At 41.1% G+C, this 18127-nt stretch overlaps 1 protein-coding gene across 2 annotated transcripts in view; it reads left to right on the top strand.

Annotated features, from left to right (window-relative positions):
* Btk (tyrosine-protein kinase Btk29A) overlaps positions 1–18127 on the top strand; it is a 442185-nt gene that overhangs the window by 270670 nt on the left and 153388 nt on the right. For both annotated transcript variants that reach the window (XM_083123700.1, XM_083123702.1), the window contains one exon: positions 7183–7350. In XM_083123700.1, the coding sequence (XP_082979826.1) occupies positions 7183–7350 (168 nt within the window). The remainder of the gene's footprint in view (positions 1–7182; positions 7351–18127) is intronic.

The following is an 18127-nucleotide window of genomic DNA, read 5'->3' as shown; positions in this document are numbered from 1 at the left end:
ATTTCTTCCTCTGTAGGCTAGTCAAGACGACGAGAATGAAGGATGATTATATTACAAATTAACACCTATTTCCGAAAGGGGATTCGATCACAAAACTTTCGCTGGCAAGATCGCCAGCTGACCCTCGGCCACTGACACAGCCCGCCGACTTTGTGGGATCGTTTATGAACATCTTTCGTTGACTTGCCGTGCGTAACGGATTTGTCACAGGTGATTTGCATGGTGTGTACATGACGAGAACCTAACGGTGAACTGCAACTACATCACGGTTTAAAACCAAGATTATGCATATTAGCTGGTAATCGATCTGTGTATAGAGCTTGAAATAATTTTGTTTGTCATCTGTAACTAATTGAAGTTTATTCAATTACCGTTTGAGAATATTTCCGCTGTAGCAGTACGGTCATGCTTGCGCACAGAAGCGCTGGGGAATGCATTGATAATACAGAGATATTTATAGGAGAACATTGATCGTATTTATGTGTTGTTCTGTGCATCTAACAGAAGGTCGAGTTGTTGATTCCTGAGTGTGAAATACGACGTGTTATCCTTATTTTAAATGCAAAAAAATTTAAACCAGCTGGTATCTTTCGTCGTATCTGCAAGATCTGGGTCAAATGAGTGATGGAATGGCGTGGAAAGTGGTCAGACGGTTCAAAGAAGGTCGTGAGAACGAACATGGAGGAAGCGTGGTCATCTGTGCTCAGTGATGGTTTTAGCCGCGCTGTCAATGGAAAAGTCATGTTCACAGACGATTGACGCTTTCATTGCTTTCCCTGCATGTTCTGCAAATTTCAAGAACTTTTCACTGCGAAATTGTGACAGGTCGTTTAGAATTTCGAAAAGTCAATTGTACTTAACCTAGGAACTTAAAACGAACAGTGCGGAAGTAAGTATGTGTTTTCACCCGGTCCCGTTCTACGGGGAAGGAATGCAGACACTGGAACCCCGTGCAAATCATGATTTCCACGGGCCTGGAAATATCAGGGAAATCATCTATGGATCAGCGAATTTCGGAAATGGATCCATAAAGCTGGTGAAAATCAGGTACTTCTACTTAAAAGGATTTCAGAATTAAAATAAACTCCAGTATTTTTCTTGGACCAGCTTCTTGAAGGGAGATAATTGAGGGGTTCAAAACACAAGTGGTGTAACTCCATCCAAGACAGTTTTGAGGGAAAGGCACATTTAAATAACTTGGTACTATGTTTAGCTGTTGGAACACAAATATATTGGTGCCTCTATGAGCTAGAACTTGAAACTTAGGAGATACTTCTAGCACTGAAATGTTCGAGCACAGTTCTAAGTTATGCATATATCTCAGTTACCACGAAAATTGTAGTTATGCTACTTGTGCTCTGAACACTTCAGTTGTGCATAATAATAGTTTGTATAGTTATTTTTGTTAATTTATTATGAAAATTGTTGAATAAACAGGACTCTCTTTAATAGCAAGTGCAGTTTAACACTTAAAAGTTGATTATTAACATCTTAAATCGTACGGGAATTTATTTTAACGGTACTTCTTTTCCGAAAATTCCTCTTTTTCACTAACTGTGATTGTTAGTTACGATTGAACATTTTAGTTTGGTTGTGGATGAAATTCGGTCGGTGCCTTCTGTTCGTGAAAGGCTGCAAACGTGAAGTTTGGCCGTGCTGCCATTCTCCACGTGAAAGGCCCAAATTACCCGCCGGGTACTTGTGTATTTCCTTGAATCTTTTCTTTGGCTTGCAACCTCTTTGTTTTTATCGCTCTGAATGTGGAATTGTAGGTGGCAGCGAGGCAGGCTCTGTTATTGAAGGCCGCTGCTGGGGAAATTGTTCGAAAGCTTCTTTCACTCTTGTCAGGCTTCTTATTCAGCAATTTCAATCTCCGCATCTCCTGAACATATTTATATGGAAATTGCCTCATGGGAAGAAGGTCTTGGCATTTTTCAACTACTTTAGTTAAGCGACATAGAGTTGGTCTTCTTCTCTCCAGCGATTTTATTTTTTTATATAACAATGATGAGTTCAGTTGAGCTTCTCATCTGAAGTGATTGAATCGCACTCTTGTGATAATTGTTTTCATTTCTAAGAATAGACAAGTGATATTAGACTATCTAAAGTCATGCTCTCATTTATTTAAATACATAGAACAGGCGCGAAGCAGAAAAAAAAGATACTGGGCATACTCGCTGCCCTGAGGAAAGTGACTCGCATAATTCGACGTACACTAACCGTATTACGAAAAGCAGAGGAATTTTTAAACAGCCTAAACATTATTTACGTAATAACAAACATTATCGAATTGATTGATTTGGGTCATTTTACTACGTATTTCTGCCACTTTTGGCTAATCGCAAAGCTGAGGATGAGTGATATGATGAGATTGATGAAGGGACACTCTCACAGAACATCCGGGGTTCGAACCCGGGACCCTTGGCGTCGTAGCACTCTGTGCTAACCACTCTGCCATTGAAGCCGCCAAACATTATAGAAGATCAGGGAAGAAATTAACTCCCTTACTAAATTAACTGTAACGTATAATTAATAACAAAATGAAGTACATAATACGTGGCACAAAATTGAACATACAAAACTCAAATCTATAAAACGTGCGCTTAAACGTTTTATAAAAAGACAACAAGAAAGCAATTTATGTGAAGTTCCATCCTTTTAAGCAATTTTCAGTGCGCGCGAAGGGTACCAGAACGAAACTTCCGTACGAAAACACTCATTAATTGTTCTTTTGTTTCTAAAAGGCATTTAATATGGAAAAATCGGAATTTAACGTGTCGTATTGCAGCAGAACTGTCTTGAATGTATACCAATGTGACGGTAGACCGATAAATGGGGATGTTTGCTTATGAGGAGAAAAATTGATTGATTTGGTGTATTTTTCTTCGCTTTACTGCCACTTTTGGCTAATCGCGAAGATAAGGATGAGTGATGAAATGATGAAAAATTCCTGAAGATACAGTAACAAAGACCACCCATGCCCGGAGGGACAGTAACAAAGATCACCCATGCCCAGGCCGGAATTCGAACCCGGACCCCTGGCGTCGTATTGCTCTCTGCTAATAACTCCGCTTATGAGGAGATAAAGCAGAACTATGGTAGCCCTTGTAATCATTGAATAATTCTCCAAAGCAATCTTTCATAGAAACACGCATATGTGATTGGTCGGAAGTCTTGGATGGATGAGAGCCAGGTTAAGCTTGAATGGTTTTCTTCTTCCTCCGGCAGGGAAAGTGACGCTTTTGCATGTTCTCTGTAGGTGTTCAGCGGGTTGGTATTCCTATTGTATGCAAATTGGACTTCAACCAGTGACACGCTCTGGAGACTGAGTCCGTCTCCACTCTCAACGGACAGGTTGCACAACAGGGTAAATCCAATTAAAACACCGATGCAACTTCCCTCATGAAGATAAGAACAATTAAGCATGACAGAGGTTGAAGGTGTGGTTTCCTGCAGGTTGAAATGTCGTTTTGCGTTTAAAACATTGTGTGCCAAGCTTTATATTCAGAGAGATGCATCGTGGAGAGCATTTCTCAAATTGCACCGTGGCTTTGGGAATAGCAACTCGAAGAACGTTTTAATTATTTATGCATTGTGGATCGATAATTTTAGTGCCGCAACGGTTTACAATCCTGCTACGCATACGAAAGATGCCAAACTTCCATGGTTCCTTGCTGCACTCGATGCACCGCTGTTCAACTCTTTAGAACTACATTAGCCATTCACTGAGAAACTTGAGTTGCAAAGAAGTTGTCAGGTTGCTGTAATTGCCTTGCATTTTGTTATTCAGTTATTTCAGCTCCTGGAGGCGGGATGTACTTTTTGAACCCATCGTTCGTACATCTGCCCATTGTTCAATTGCAAGCAAGAGTACTTTGAATCAGCCACCAACCTCTTGCAATTAGGCAGTTGTTGATTATCATGGGAGGATCTCATTTGCGATTTATAAGGATTTTTTAATGGATATTTTAACCAAGTTCGACTACTGGAGTACGCAGGATTTTTCGGTGGGCTGGAATTGTGAAGGTGGATGCTACACAGCTGCCTTCTTAGGGAGCGACATACACAATAAAATAATCCGTATATTTAAAACTTTCCACTATCAAAACTGGTTTTCTGGGGTCATTTTAAGTGGGTTTGCATTTACCACTCTGTTTCTTTTCTGAGTTCTTCACTGCTTGTGTTTGAAAACGTTGATTTTCTCAAAATTTTTGGAGGGGCTTTTAGTCCTTCATCCCTCCCCCCTCTGCGTACGCCAGTGAGTGCGACCTAATACATGTCTCAATGTTAGTGTCAGTGATTCTCTATTGCCATTCAATCTTAATTCGACATTACAGTTTGCATGAACCGAAGAATTGGTTTTTCGTCGCCTTGTTGAAAATTATGAATAAAATTTTATCAATGTAACACACAAGACCCTGAGAATTTCAACGTAAAAGTTCTATGTTTACGACTTTGCTCCCTCTACCCTCCTGAACTACGCATTTTGCCTCAAATAATGCGCTAAAATTAATATGAGTTCCGTTTCTTACGGTCTTTTAATATAGTCTCAACAGAATTTGAAATTCCCGCAACAGGGAAAATCGTTTATTCGTCCTTCATGTGGAAACTGTTTGACCAATTTTACTAAAATACAATACCAGATCAGTCATCCTTGGTGTCCAGTTTATACGGGAATATAATCTTAAAATCTCGAAATTTGCTGCAGATACCGTGGTCTCAATATAAATATGCCGCCCTTCCTTGCCGACGCACTATATTACAGAGATTTTAATGGAAACCTACAGATCGAGCCATGTCCTAAAAATGCTGAAAGTTTAATTTCTTATTGTCCAAGTATGTAATCCACACAGATATGAGCAAAATTCGAACAATTTGCCAAATTAGAGAAATCGGTGTTTCGGTGAAACTAAGGTGAGCCCATCCGAACGGAATATTCTGACTGTCCGGCATCTACATTTATATTTTTCAGTTTGAGTCGCTCAACACAATGGAGATGAGATGAACGGACATACACTCTCCAGTAGGATGGTTGTAGGGTACTAATCAGCACTGGATAATAAAACACGCATTAACTTCCGGAATGACAGACAATCAGAATCCAAATATTGCTGGAAGTTCTGCAGCTCTATAGGATATGTAAATCCCGGTCATCCATATGCGCCGACTTCGGGCGGGGAGGGGGAATTCCCTTCTCCACCACCCCAAATCCACGTAGAGGAACAGATATTGTAGGTGTATATATACATACATATATAAAATATTTTTTATGCCAACCTTGCCTCCCCCCCCCCTTTCTTGGTGTTTTTCGAAGCTGTTTTCTCCCCGGTAGAAGCTGCCGCCCCCCTCCCTCCTGCATGGCCCTTGTACGGTACCTGTCTACAAGCAACATAAGCACTGAGTCTTCGAGTCGTTGGTGGGAATCCATCTACTTTATGGAGGTTTTTTTTAAAGGCGATTACACAACTCAAGATGATTGCGTAAGAGACGCTAAGAGTGAGTGGTTTGGGGAAGTAAACACCTTGCTCAAACATTCCAAGCTATAAGTGTGATAATCGGAACTGAAAGTTGAAGTGGATTCTCGGAACATATCCCTCGATCTTGTTTTTCATTCTATTAACCGGCTTGTTGCTTGCAACTTAGGGGAAATGTATCACTTCAGGAGTTTCTTTTGCATGCATTTCTGTAGTATTTGCATAATGTTTCCTTACTTCACCAGGCCCATAAGCTGCCACTGTCAGAGGAAGATATTATTATCTGGTTTTATCATGGAAATGTTTTTTTATATATATACTATATATTGTACTGTTAAGTTGTACTGTAATTTAAACGTATTAGTTGTTTTTTTAATGTTTGGTGAAGATATAGTTTGTTTTTATTCATTGCCTTTTTTTATTTGTGGAGCACCAAATTTTCGAACTCACTTTCTATTTGTTTTTTCAAGTCTCTTTTCTACCACTCAAGGTAATCTCGACGACGTGGATGAATGATGTATTAATGAAACGGATGATGGGAGACCAGCGTTCAAACCTGTAGCTTGGAACCGCAACACCACTCTGCCACGTATCCAAGCTCAAACACTCTTGCATGCTGTTCCTAGAGAGAGAGAGAGAGAGAGAGAGAGAGAGAGAGAGGGAGGGAGGGAGAGAGGGGGTCTTGTTAATTCATGATCATGAAGAACGTGTGATCTCTGTCCAGGAACGTCTAATATTAATTATATTCTGTGCGCGTAATTTATGCAGTGGTGTCTCTCTATACATTAATCAATCTTCCTCGCAGCGTATTTCCTTCTTTGCGCGGAAACTGTTATACTAGTTGCATTCACATGCATGCGTCTCCTCTCAGCAGCGATGTGTAATTTACAATTAGCTAGATGACAGGGTGAGCTGAGCTGCAACTAGAGCCGTTCCCGTTTTGCGCTTTGTTCCAGCAAATGGGTTCCTCGAGCAGAAGACTCTGTAACTCCCTTCGCACCCTCTGGCGAACATCATTAGAACCTACTTTTTTGTTCTTAATGAAAGAATTGATCTCGAGGAATTAACCTACCCGAATTAAAATCACGGTGTTCACTTCAAATTCCGTTTTTGAGTTCTAGGGTCGTGATCTCACCACCGAAAGAGTACCAGCCTGGGCATCGGTGTCCCTTGGTGAATTTCATTTAATTGCCAATCAACCTCATCATCGTGATTGGCAAAGATGTAGCAGAAAAACTTAGATTTTTTTTGAATAAACAACAACTTCTGTTCAACATTAGTCAGCTTGTATTTTTTTCTGAGTTTATATGTAGTGTTTCGGGAAAAGGCACATAAGTCACAAACTGGGATTTTCTGTTGCTCTTATTTAAATCACTCTGAATCAATTAAAGGAAATTATTATTATTATATTTTGGGCATGTGTAAAGATTTTAAGCAGTGTTGATCCAAGACTTATATCAATTCTGTAAGATTTGCTATTAAAAGAATAAGCATAAATAACTGGGTACTATAAAATTTCATCTTTTGACTTAAGTGCTTTTTTCCGAACACCCTAGATATATATTTTTTGTGAAGGAGACGATATTTCCATCAATGTGAAATGATTTATTTGCATTTCTGAACAAGTTATGTCAGTTGTCTTAGAGGTATAATTTTTCATAATCACATTGTGATACAATAATGATCAAATCCTTTCTTTTCTTTGCAGTGTGTAACGAAAATAAGTGTTTGACGGAACGGTATCACGTGGGTCTGTGGAACGGTAAGAGGTGGTCTTGCTGCAGGTTCAGCACCCGTGCCGAGAAGGGCTGCAGAGTGACGTCGTGGGAGCCTAATTCGGTCGTCATCAAGCAGGACGTGGATCCGATCTCATTGGGTGAGTTTTAATCTTTGCAGTTTCTCTTTTTGCTCAACATGCAGAGTACAATCAGCTGCTAAGATATTGCACCTTATCCCTAACGCTACCATCCGTTTGACTCAAAACTCATTTTTTTTGTTCGTGAATACGTGAACAATAACTTCCCCGAAAAATGGATAGATAGGAGTAACCAGGTATGTGGAAAGTCAATCACCTGACCGAAACCTCTTTGGACTTGTTTGCATGGGAATTCGCCAAACCCAGTGGCGTAATTAAGTTACGTAATCGTATCAGGAAACAGCAGACCTAACCAGTCTACCTTTCGTGCTTCCACTGAATGATGCCGTGTGCTTTGACATTGGTAGAGGTCATGTGGAGTTACATTGGACTGCAGTAGACGTATTTGTATTCATTCATGGACATGTGGACATTCGTGTCAAATTACACAATATATATATTTCACTCATCCTTGCTTGCATTGAAATACATGGTAAACTGTAGGGACACCCTGCATTATGCAAATTTATCAAAGCTATTTGTATTATTCCTTTTGTACTATGTTCTTAAGTAATGCAATTTTGCTGATGCTGGAGAATAAGTTGCCCTTTGCTTGCTGGAGTTGTTTCAGTTCTTGAACCTGAATGGACAAAGGGATGAACATCTTACCTATTCTTCGCCATCGACTGTACTCTTCTGATGAGCCTCCTCGATAGTGAAACGTCGTCGTCATGTAATCAAGGGGTCCCGGGTTTGATACCAGGTGGAGACACATGCATACTTGTTTGGATCCCACTTTAAACTGCAGGTCCAGTCCCGATTAGCATATTTGTGCACAAAGTGGACTTATGTGTGTGTCTGTTGCAGCAGAAAGTGACTTCGATACTCAGGATATTTATACAATTTGTGTTTTACATTGCAATACTTTTTTGTAATGCTTCGAGAGTAATAGTTGCAATGTGTGTATGTGCCTTAGGGAGTTGTATGTTGGTGTGTAGAGATAGAGAGAGTTCAAGTCATATGCTCAAGTAAGCTCATCGGGAGTGGATTGACAATTTAAAATGTTCAGGAATCGAACCCCAAGCCATTGCATGGCGGCAGAATTATTACAACACAATCGGGAAGGCTTGAGAAAGAGAGAATGGGACATACATAATATAGAGTGAACATCTTAGAAGCAGGGTGATATTTTTATGGGCGACGAGGAACAATTCCCCCTCACTCCTTCCAAGATGCTACATCTTCTTTTCTGCTTACATATCATATTTTTGGAATTACATATATATAGATTTTTTCCGGCTCTTTGTGGTACAAAAGCAAGGAAACAAGGGCAATGTTTTTCTTTTAGTAAATAACATTCGAGTAAAAAAGTACTTATGGGTTGAAACGAACATGGCACTGTTTGGGAATTAAATACAATCTGAGAAGTGCTGCCTGGCGATCCACTGGAAACACCAGGGTTGCTGCTGGCAATTAGCGAATGGCACTCGCAGAAGCAGTCATTATGGAGTTAATTTAATTTCCCCGTCGTATTTTGTCCGTCCTTATAAGACACGATTCTGTTTGGGTTTGTCTTTCCGGATGAAACTCGGAGTTTCCTTAATTATAATTCCAGCAGTGCTTGCGGCATGATTTCATAATACTAAGTGAATACAAGTCAAGAATTTCATATCCCCACGGAATATATTCCGTTTCCTCGTCTACGTTGCGGTTGCCATGGAGACGCCGCTGTCCCCGTGGTTTATGGAAATGTGGTTCGTGGTGCGGAAACGCGTGTTGGAGAAACGCACCGCTCGGCTCGGCAATGAAATTCCGTCGGAATAATTTTTTTGACAGTGAAAACCGGTAAATCAGTGCAAGTAAATAACTGTTCATGGACTGTTCTCGCAACACTTGTTGTTTTCTACACTTTTTCGTCTCTCTTTGCAAGATGAAGCAAGTATAAGGAACCGAGATCTCGAGTAACAAATTTTAGGATAAAGAATGTAAATATTTGATCGATACGTATTACGTAGAGATACAAAATCACCATTACTGTTCACTAATAGCTCTGTAGGCCTGGGAGTTTTGCAGTGAATGTTAAATGTCACGCGAGATCGGCCTCCGTGGGAAGTGGTCAGCGTTACGAAACCAGAGAACACAGGTTCGCATCCCCTCGTGGTCGCGATTAATCTAAGAGATAGAAATGTGACATAGAAACAATCGATTTTACCAAAAAGGCGATTGATTGATTTGGTACATTTTACTTTGCTTTTCTGCTACTATTGGATAATTGCGAAGGTGAGTATAAATGGTGGTAAGATGAAATTAATAAAAGTACAATCACAAACACACATGGACAGCGCACCAAAACAAATCCCATAGGGACCTAGTTAGTCTGCAAAATTCAGTCCAGGGTGTACTACGTGGAGGAATGGTTGACATTTGTGTCTTCCACACCTTGACATTCAAATATAGTAATACAAAGGGTAAGTCAAAAATTAACTACACTTTTCATCGTAACTGTCTTTAGGTTGGTTACACTGTCTACAGCTCTCGCATGCTGATAAGTGGTACTCTTGTGGTTACGTGGCCGAAATTTCATATTAATAGCTCTATTTTCCTTTCTTTTGTAACAAAGTAAACATGACCGCTCTGCTGGCAGTGTGCACCAACGCAGAACAGAGAACAATGATCCGTTCCTCTGCTCCGAAGGTGTGTCAGGGGCTGTTTTTCACCTTAGGCTTTCAGTACAATACGGTGACAGTGCTCTACTCCGTAGAAGTGCATACGAGTGGATCGAGAGGTTTAAAAATGGCCGCACAAGCGGGAAGCACGAAGCGGGAGCAGGACGCCCATCAACCTCGACCACTGATGGCAAGATTCAATAAGCTCAAGAGATGATTCTGACGAACAGATGGGTCGCAGGGTGGCAGCCGATAAGGTGACATGCTCTCTGCAAATTTGTCATCAGTAGCATGCCTGAGGGTGGGAGGGTTGGTTGGGGTTATAACCCCGCCCCTTTGGCCCAGTATTCTTAAACAAAAATAACGTCAATGGCAGGGTAAGATGGCAAAATGAGGACCGACTACTAAAAAAAGTGTACATAACCACCTCCCCTTTCGAAAATGCTGGGCACGCCACTGTTAGTCATGGTGATGTATCCGAAATCGTCCACGACAAACTTCAGATCTCTGATTTCTCTTGGTGCACATTACCAGCAGCACGGCCATGTTTACTCTGTTATAAAAGAAATAAAAATGGAGCGAATAATATGAAACCTCGGCCAAGTAACCACAAGAGTACCACATATCAGCATGCGAGAGCTGTGGACAGTGTGGCCAACCTAAAGTAAGTTATGGTGAAAAGTGTAGATAATTTTTTACTTACCCTCGTATTTATGCTAAATGGTAGCTGTACGATTTTTGGCAGACTAGCAGTATCCTAACCTTGCTCAACAATGAATCTGATTAAGCTAGTGCGGTTTTGAGCAATCACGTGTGCTTGTCGAGGCTAGAGAACGCTCTTGCACGCTGCACCTCAAGGCTTGTAAGCAACAAAGCAGGAGAGGGGGGAGCCGCTTGCGTGGAGAAGGTTAAAAAAATGTTGTGGAGTGAATACACCCTCCATTTTCACGAAACCACTGGTTTTCTCTGCCATGCTTCCAATGCCACACTGCACTGTTACAAATCAGATGCCGAGAAGTTTCCCCTTGCACGAAACCGACCGACGAAACATCCTGCCTCTCTCACTCCCTCCTATCCGCCTTCTTACAACGCTACAGTACCGCTGCTTGCTCTGCAGTCCACACGTGCATACGACAGCGCTCATTCACAAACACGAATTGACCAGCCCTGAGCTAGTTGGTTCAAAAATTTAACACACAGACATTCTTTTCGTTATTAGGATCACCACATTTATGTAATTCGAGACATTTTTACAGAGTTCGGAAATGTAAAAATCATTGTAAGTACTCTAACTTTGTAAGCTGATCATAATACGATCACTAATTTTGAATGCGATACTTTTGTTTATTTTTGTTTATTAATACGTTAGGTGTATCTCTTCATATTTGCGAATATTTGTATATTGAGATAGCTTGTAATCGAGGGATACCGGGTTCGATTCCCAGTGGAGGCATATAGTGATTAGCCTATCTGTGCATAAAGTAGATTTAAAACTAAAACTTATATATTTGAGGAAGCATCCTAATTCTCAACTCTCGTGTGACTGTCATGTTATTACAGACAGTTTGTTGTGTTTTTTTGCACGAACATTCACTGTTGCGGTACTGGTTCTGCTGAATTTTCATCGCAGACATTTTTGCTTAAAACATTCAACACTATACGGTCGTATTCTGTAATTTCTTATGCCGGTTTACTGCCACTTATGTGTAACTACATCGATAAGGAAGAATGGTGATTTGATTAAATTGCTGTAGGGACATTTAAAAATAAGGGCACCGTCGAGGACTCGAGCCTGAAAGCTTCGTCTGGTGAGATCTTTTGTCGATCACTCAATGCTCTCGGCCAACCAGTCGTCTTTTCTAAAGGCAAAACTGTATGCTATTGGGTCCCTCCCAAGATTTATTCCATGACTCTATACATGTGTGAAGGGTGTCCCAGTCTCCCCTGGTAAATAAATGTTAGTCTAAAATTATATAGTTCATGCGTATAATTTAGTTTCGCTCACTGTAATCACACGTAAGACTGATATGGTCGTCGCATGAAAACTATAACTTCAAGCTGAAACAGAGCTTTGCGACTTTTTAAATATTTTTAAGTCCACTTTTTGCACAGATAGTGTAGTCGGGACTGGACTTATAGTTTCAAGTAGAAACCGAATCACCATGCGAATCTATCTTATATCGATACGGGCACTTCTTGATTCCAAGGCGACAACGTTACCACTACGCCATCGGGAGACCCTGCTTTATCTGCCGCCCCGAAATAATATCTTATTGACCCCTTCTCCCCGAAAAACATCGCGCATGTCGTTCATGTATGGATGTGTTCCGCAAATATCTCCCCGAGATGACACGCATGTGTGTGTGTGTATTATTTGTTTGAATTGTTGTTTTAAGTCCACTTTATGCACAGATAGGACCTACAGTTTAAAGTTGGATCTCAACCACCGTGCAATGTGACTTCACCGACCAACGAACCCGGGATCCCTTGATTACAAGACGTATGTGTGTGTGCGGCAGTCTTTCCCCGGATGCCTAGATCTCTGCCGTCTAGTCATGTGTTGGCGCTCACTTTCCTTATTGCGACGTGATTGGCCCGCTGGTCGCGAAGGCTCCGGTATGACTAATTTCACAGTCGCCGGAGCTATCGATCTCCATGCCAAGATTGCTCCGCGTCGGAAATATTTTCTCCCGTCGACATCTGATACTGCGAAAACTACGTGGACGTCCCCACGTGATTTTTTTTTTTTGTTTTGACGGCCCCCGTGCGAGTCGCTGCCCATTTGCTGGTTCGGAAAAAGAGCGAGGGCGTCCGATCATTCGGTTTCCGTCCCTCGTTTGGTCGATCCACCGCCCCCCCCCCCCCACACACACACACACATTCTCACATCCCCGGGCCGTCCTCTATTCTCATTCACACGCCAATAAAAGTAGAAAGAACCACTGTCCACCCTTTGTTCTATATATGTCAGGGCTGTCCAAACCACCCTTTCGTTTTTTTTAATATGCGTGTTTCATCTTTTGATACGTTTTGCTTTTTCACGTTTCTTGCGACTATGACCCGTTTCGCTACAAACGCCCAAAGTAGACCTTTGCACACATATGGGCAGGCTGAGGGTAAGGGAAACTTGCAGATAGAGGAATCGTGTAGAAATTGAAGCGAAAAATGCATGCGCGAACCCGGGTTTTCTCTTGCTTTCGCGCGATTTTTCGCTTCCGCTGTGTTTACCTGTTTGAAATTGTCCTCGTCGAGCCTGCATTTTTCGCTTCAATTTCTAAAGAAACAGCCAACGGTAAAGATTTAATAGTTAGCAATAGTAGGCATTGTTTGAGTTTTTTAATATTTTTTTATATTCTGGTGATGATTTTCTGTATGTACTGACTTTTTTAGTTCGTGATCATCACATTGTGAAAAACAGATAGAATGAAAATTGTGATGGACAGTTTACCTACTATTTCTTTCTATGCAAGAAATCTGACCAGTAATCATAATATTATACATTGACTGATAGGATTCAGCAACAAGTAGTGTTACTTAAAAATGGATTTTCGATTTTCAATTCCTAAGTTTTGCGAAGGCTGTATTAGGTAGTTCCACGGTCTTTAAAATATCCCCATATTGTGAAATTTACATCTCCTCCTGTTCCCTATGTAGTCGTGGACCGAAATCACCCAAAGTTATGCCGCAGGTATTGATCATTATTGATCCCGTTGAATGAAATATATGCCCTAGTGCATTAGCAAATAAGTCTACAGTGGAGCCGAGATTACAGGTACATACTCTCCATTACGCATAAATCTATAAAGAGCTTTGTGTTGTCCGGAAAAGGAAATACGTTGATCGACTCATTGCTTTAGTAGATTCCTTTTGAATTATTTCGAAAACGCCTGAATAAAACCAGTAGCATTCTGCACAAATTCACACCCACCCACATATACATACAGATGTATGGAGTACAGGAACATTATTGATTTCATTCTCGCACTATTCGCAAATCGCGTAGACCTGATGGACGGCTTCAAACTGTTCAACTTCGGAATGTGTACATACATCAGACCATTCAAAACGTAAGATCTGCCACAATAGGATTATCTTTAATCTGTGTGCGAAACGACGTCTTAAACCTTCAATACTTCATTACAGCCCACCTCCGAGGAACATATCAAGTGTAGGTACAGAGCTGGAATTCGCTCGGTGCCGAGTCCGAGCTGTAACGAGGATTTCCTTTATATCTCATGAGATATATGGAACTAACGGTTTTACAAGTGTCTACCTTAACCACGATGAATGAGAGAAACAGCTGATGGTGTAAGCATTCTGAATCTGTGACAAATCTGTGTGCTCCGACTCTGTGACCGAGTGCGTTAGATGATCGACTTTCGATCTCGCCACCAAAGTTCCCGGATTCGAGTCACGGCCTGGCCATTGGTGTTCTTTATGAGTGCCCCTTCATCAGTTTAATTTATTCATCAATCAATCATCTTCGTTGCGATTAGCCAAAAATGGCAGAAGAGAACGTTAAATGACAAAAGTGTAAATACAAATATGTGAGCTTTTTTTAAGCATTACGGGAATTAATTTCTGAGAAGTCAGTATATATGAACATACAATTCCTTTTTCCCCGCCACCTTGAATTTAGTGTGTCATATATGTTTTGTATTTTTCATCGTTTTCGTAACGGCACGCATGTTTTTGGAGGATTGAAACTCGGTCAGTGCTCCTGGCTTCTCTGCGCGATATACTGTATCTTTATCTACTACAGTATGAGGATCGTCGGTTGTCATGTTACATTAACTTGTTCCTTTTGTTGTGAAAGAAGTGCTTCCTCTGAAGTGGTTGGAATGTTTGCAGCATATTAAATTTGTAACGTGTAACCCTATCTTGTCTTTGTTTTTAAGAGTCACGGCGTTGTTTTTTCGGGTTCGGGTTCGAAGAGGTGGTTCTTTTTTCTTTTCCCGCGAAACTTCTCCCCTTGCGTTATGTATGGCGCACACTCACGTTAGCTGTCGCTTGTATCCTATTTCTGAAAATGTCATCAAAGTAAAGCGTCCGAGATGCGAGAGGCCCCTATTTTTCTTTATCCTGCGACGAGGAAGAAAGCCACCCTCAGGACCACTTCCAGGGGAGAAGAGGTGGGTGCTCCCGCTGGATCAACGAAGGAGCTCCCGCGTCCTTGCCCATCCGGGTCACGTCCGGAGGCCGCCGACATTAACTCCATTTGTTCCGCGGAGTTTGTCTGTGCACGCTAATGGACACCGACTGGATACAGCGAAGCGGTCTCCGAGGACCCCGACACACGCCTCACGCTAAATCTGTTCTTGGCATTAATCCACTTGTATGACGAGCCGCCCTTTCAGCGACCTTGTAGATCGATCGTCGAATGGAAGTGCAAAGCATCTCTGTTGTGGTCTAACGAGGGGGTGACCTTGTGGGAAGACACCTTAGTGCCTCCACATAGTGCCACTCTGGAAATTGTGTGGTAACGTCGTCACCTTGTAACCAAGAGGTTCGATTCTCGATGGAGGCACATATTGGTTTCGGATTCCACTTTAAACTGTAGGTCCAGTCCCGGTTAGCCTCTCTGTGTATAAAGTGGACTTAAAATATCTAAGTATGGAAATTGCATTCATGGTGGAGAACCAAGTCTTGCCATGCAACCATCATAAACTCATTGTTTCGTTGTTAAGTGAATTTGCTTCGCCAAAATAAGTGGGAACATTTAAGATAAAAAAATATCTGCGTACTGTACTTGATCGTCAACGCTGACCTAGGCGGGCGAGGTGGGAGTTGAAAAGGCAACATTGAAACAGGAATATTTAAATCCTATGAGGGGAACTGTTAGGTGACCTTGAGCACCAAATTAAAAATACAAACCTATATACTTTGTCTCGGGAATTTATGGAGCAAGCGAACGAAAACAAGTGTATGCGCAACTAGTGACTCGAGAGGGTTCAACCACTTACGCACTGCTTTGCTCCGCCTACTCGCTTTCTTCCTTCTCTGTCGTTATGCGCGGTCTTGCTCCACAGATTCCCGAGACAGGGTGTAGTACCTTCCCGATGGCGTAGTAGCCTTGTTATTAGGGAGCCTTGGATTCGATGCCCGGTGAATGCATATAGTGGTTCAGATCCCACTTGAAACTGTAGGTCCAGTACCGATTAGTCATTCTGTGTATAAAGTGGACTTAAAAACAGATTCAAACTCGGGCATCAAACAAAACTATAGTAAAGTACTTTTCATCCTCCCTCTCTGACATTCCATTCAGGTTTATCTTACTCTAATTCAATCTTTGTCGTGGCCTTCTATAGGTCTCTTACCATCAGGTTTCCTGTAAACATTTATCCTCTCCCATCCGTGTTACAGTCATCGGCAAGTTGTCAATCACTATTTTAATTCTCTGTTATTCTACATTCTCTGTCGTTTTAAGGTATGGACGTATGCTGATGGGAAGCAGATATTGTCATCTGCGTATTGACGTTTTTATTTCAATTCATGATAATCGCATAGTGGAAAAAGAACAATTTTGCTGTTGGGTGTACAGTACATGACCTGCTCACCGAAGTCGTCTTGATTTAATTATTCTAATAATATCAGGACGAATACAGGTTATGCAGTTCATGTAACCTTCTGCACTACCCTGTTGTTGAATCTCTTTTAGGTCCAAATACCTTCCTTTTTTTTAATTTTTTTTTTTACAAAAACATAACTTCTGTTTCTCTTTTAGTGTACAATTGGTGTTGGGTATATTTTAATTAGGGTTGAGCCGATACTGATGCCGATGGATCGGTATAGGAAAGTATCGGTTGCAATTTATTTACAGCTACCAGCGATACTTTCCCGACATTTTTTTGATTTGATTTGATTTGAATTTAAAATTTTGGGTGCGTCAGCACTAAGGCTATTTTCCACCCGTCACATTATACGTTACACATAAGAACTCTAACGTTGCATAACTAAAATCATAAAATATTAAAATCTTCTGACTTTCGTTAAAAGCTGAGGCTGTAAAGGAGCACTCAGCACAAATAAGGACAAAACACAGGACAACACAAACAAAATCATTCTGGCTATGGGGCCAGTCGCCAGAGCCTCGTTAGTCTGCAGTCCAGGGTGTACTACGTGGAAGTGAGGTTGACTATTGGGTGCACTACGTGGAAGGAGCACCCCTTACACCCCTCCCGACATTTAGGTCTCCTTGAAGGCGCAGTGGTATCGTCGCCGCCTTGTAATCAAGGGGTCCCGGGTTCGATACACGGTGGGCGCACATACCTAGTGGTTCGGACCCCACTTTAAACTGTAGGTCCAGTCCCGATTAACCTTACTGTGCATAAAGTGGACTTAAAACACTAAATCAATGAATCAATCAATTTTCCGGCATTTTGGTCTTTCACGGTCTCATCAAAAATGTCGCCCGACACTTTCGAGGAGTATTACAAGAATCCTGTAAATCATGCAAAATTCGAGGTTTTTTAAATTTTTTTTATTTTTGCACCAGTTTGTGAAAAAGAACTGAATTTTGTGATTTAATATTCTGTTATAATTCCTCAATATTTTAAACAAAAATTTTTGGTAAATTTATGCTTAGCTATATGATTGATTGATTGATTTAGTTTATTTTACTTCGCGTTTTGTGTCTCTTGGCTAATTTGCGAAGATTGGGATGAGTGATGAAATGATGAAATTGATGAATGGACATTCACAAACAACCAAGCCCGACCGGGATTCGAACCCGGGACCCTTGGCGTCGCAGCGCGATGTGCTAACCACTCGGCCACAGGGTCGGGCATGCTTAGCTATAGTTACAGTGGAATATTTACACACTTAATCAATATTTTGAACAAATTTTAATTATCATAATTTTTCAAGCATCGGTATCGGTAAGTTGATCGCCATCGGTATCGGTTCAAAGTGGTAGCGGCTCAGCTCCAAGTTAATCTTGAGATTCTTACATATTAGACGAGAGGATAAAAAGTTATGAATAGAAATGTAACATGCATTACTTAATTAAATCTGCTTTTAGTCCGTTAGTGAACTTGAACGTAACGAATATACTACGTATTTTAAGGAAAACATCTCCATTAGCACTGTGGATGAAAAATCGTGTAATTATCGCTATTTTTAAATAATGCGCT

Source organism: Lepisma saccharinum, chromosome 6, assembly GCF_977018435.1.
Source record: "Lepisma saccharinum chromosome 6, izLepSacc3.1, whole genome shotgun sequence".
Classification (NCBI taxonomy): Eukaryota; Metazoa; Arthropoda; class Insecta; order Zygentoma; family Lepismatidae; genus Lepisma; species Lepisma saccharinum.
Note: the sequence above shows the minus strand (reverse complement) of the source record. Positions and strands in the feature narration are given on the sequence as shown.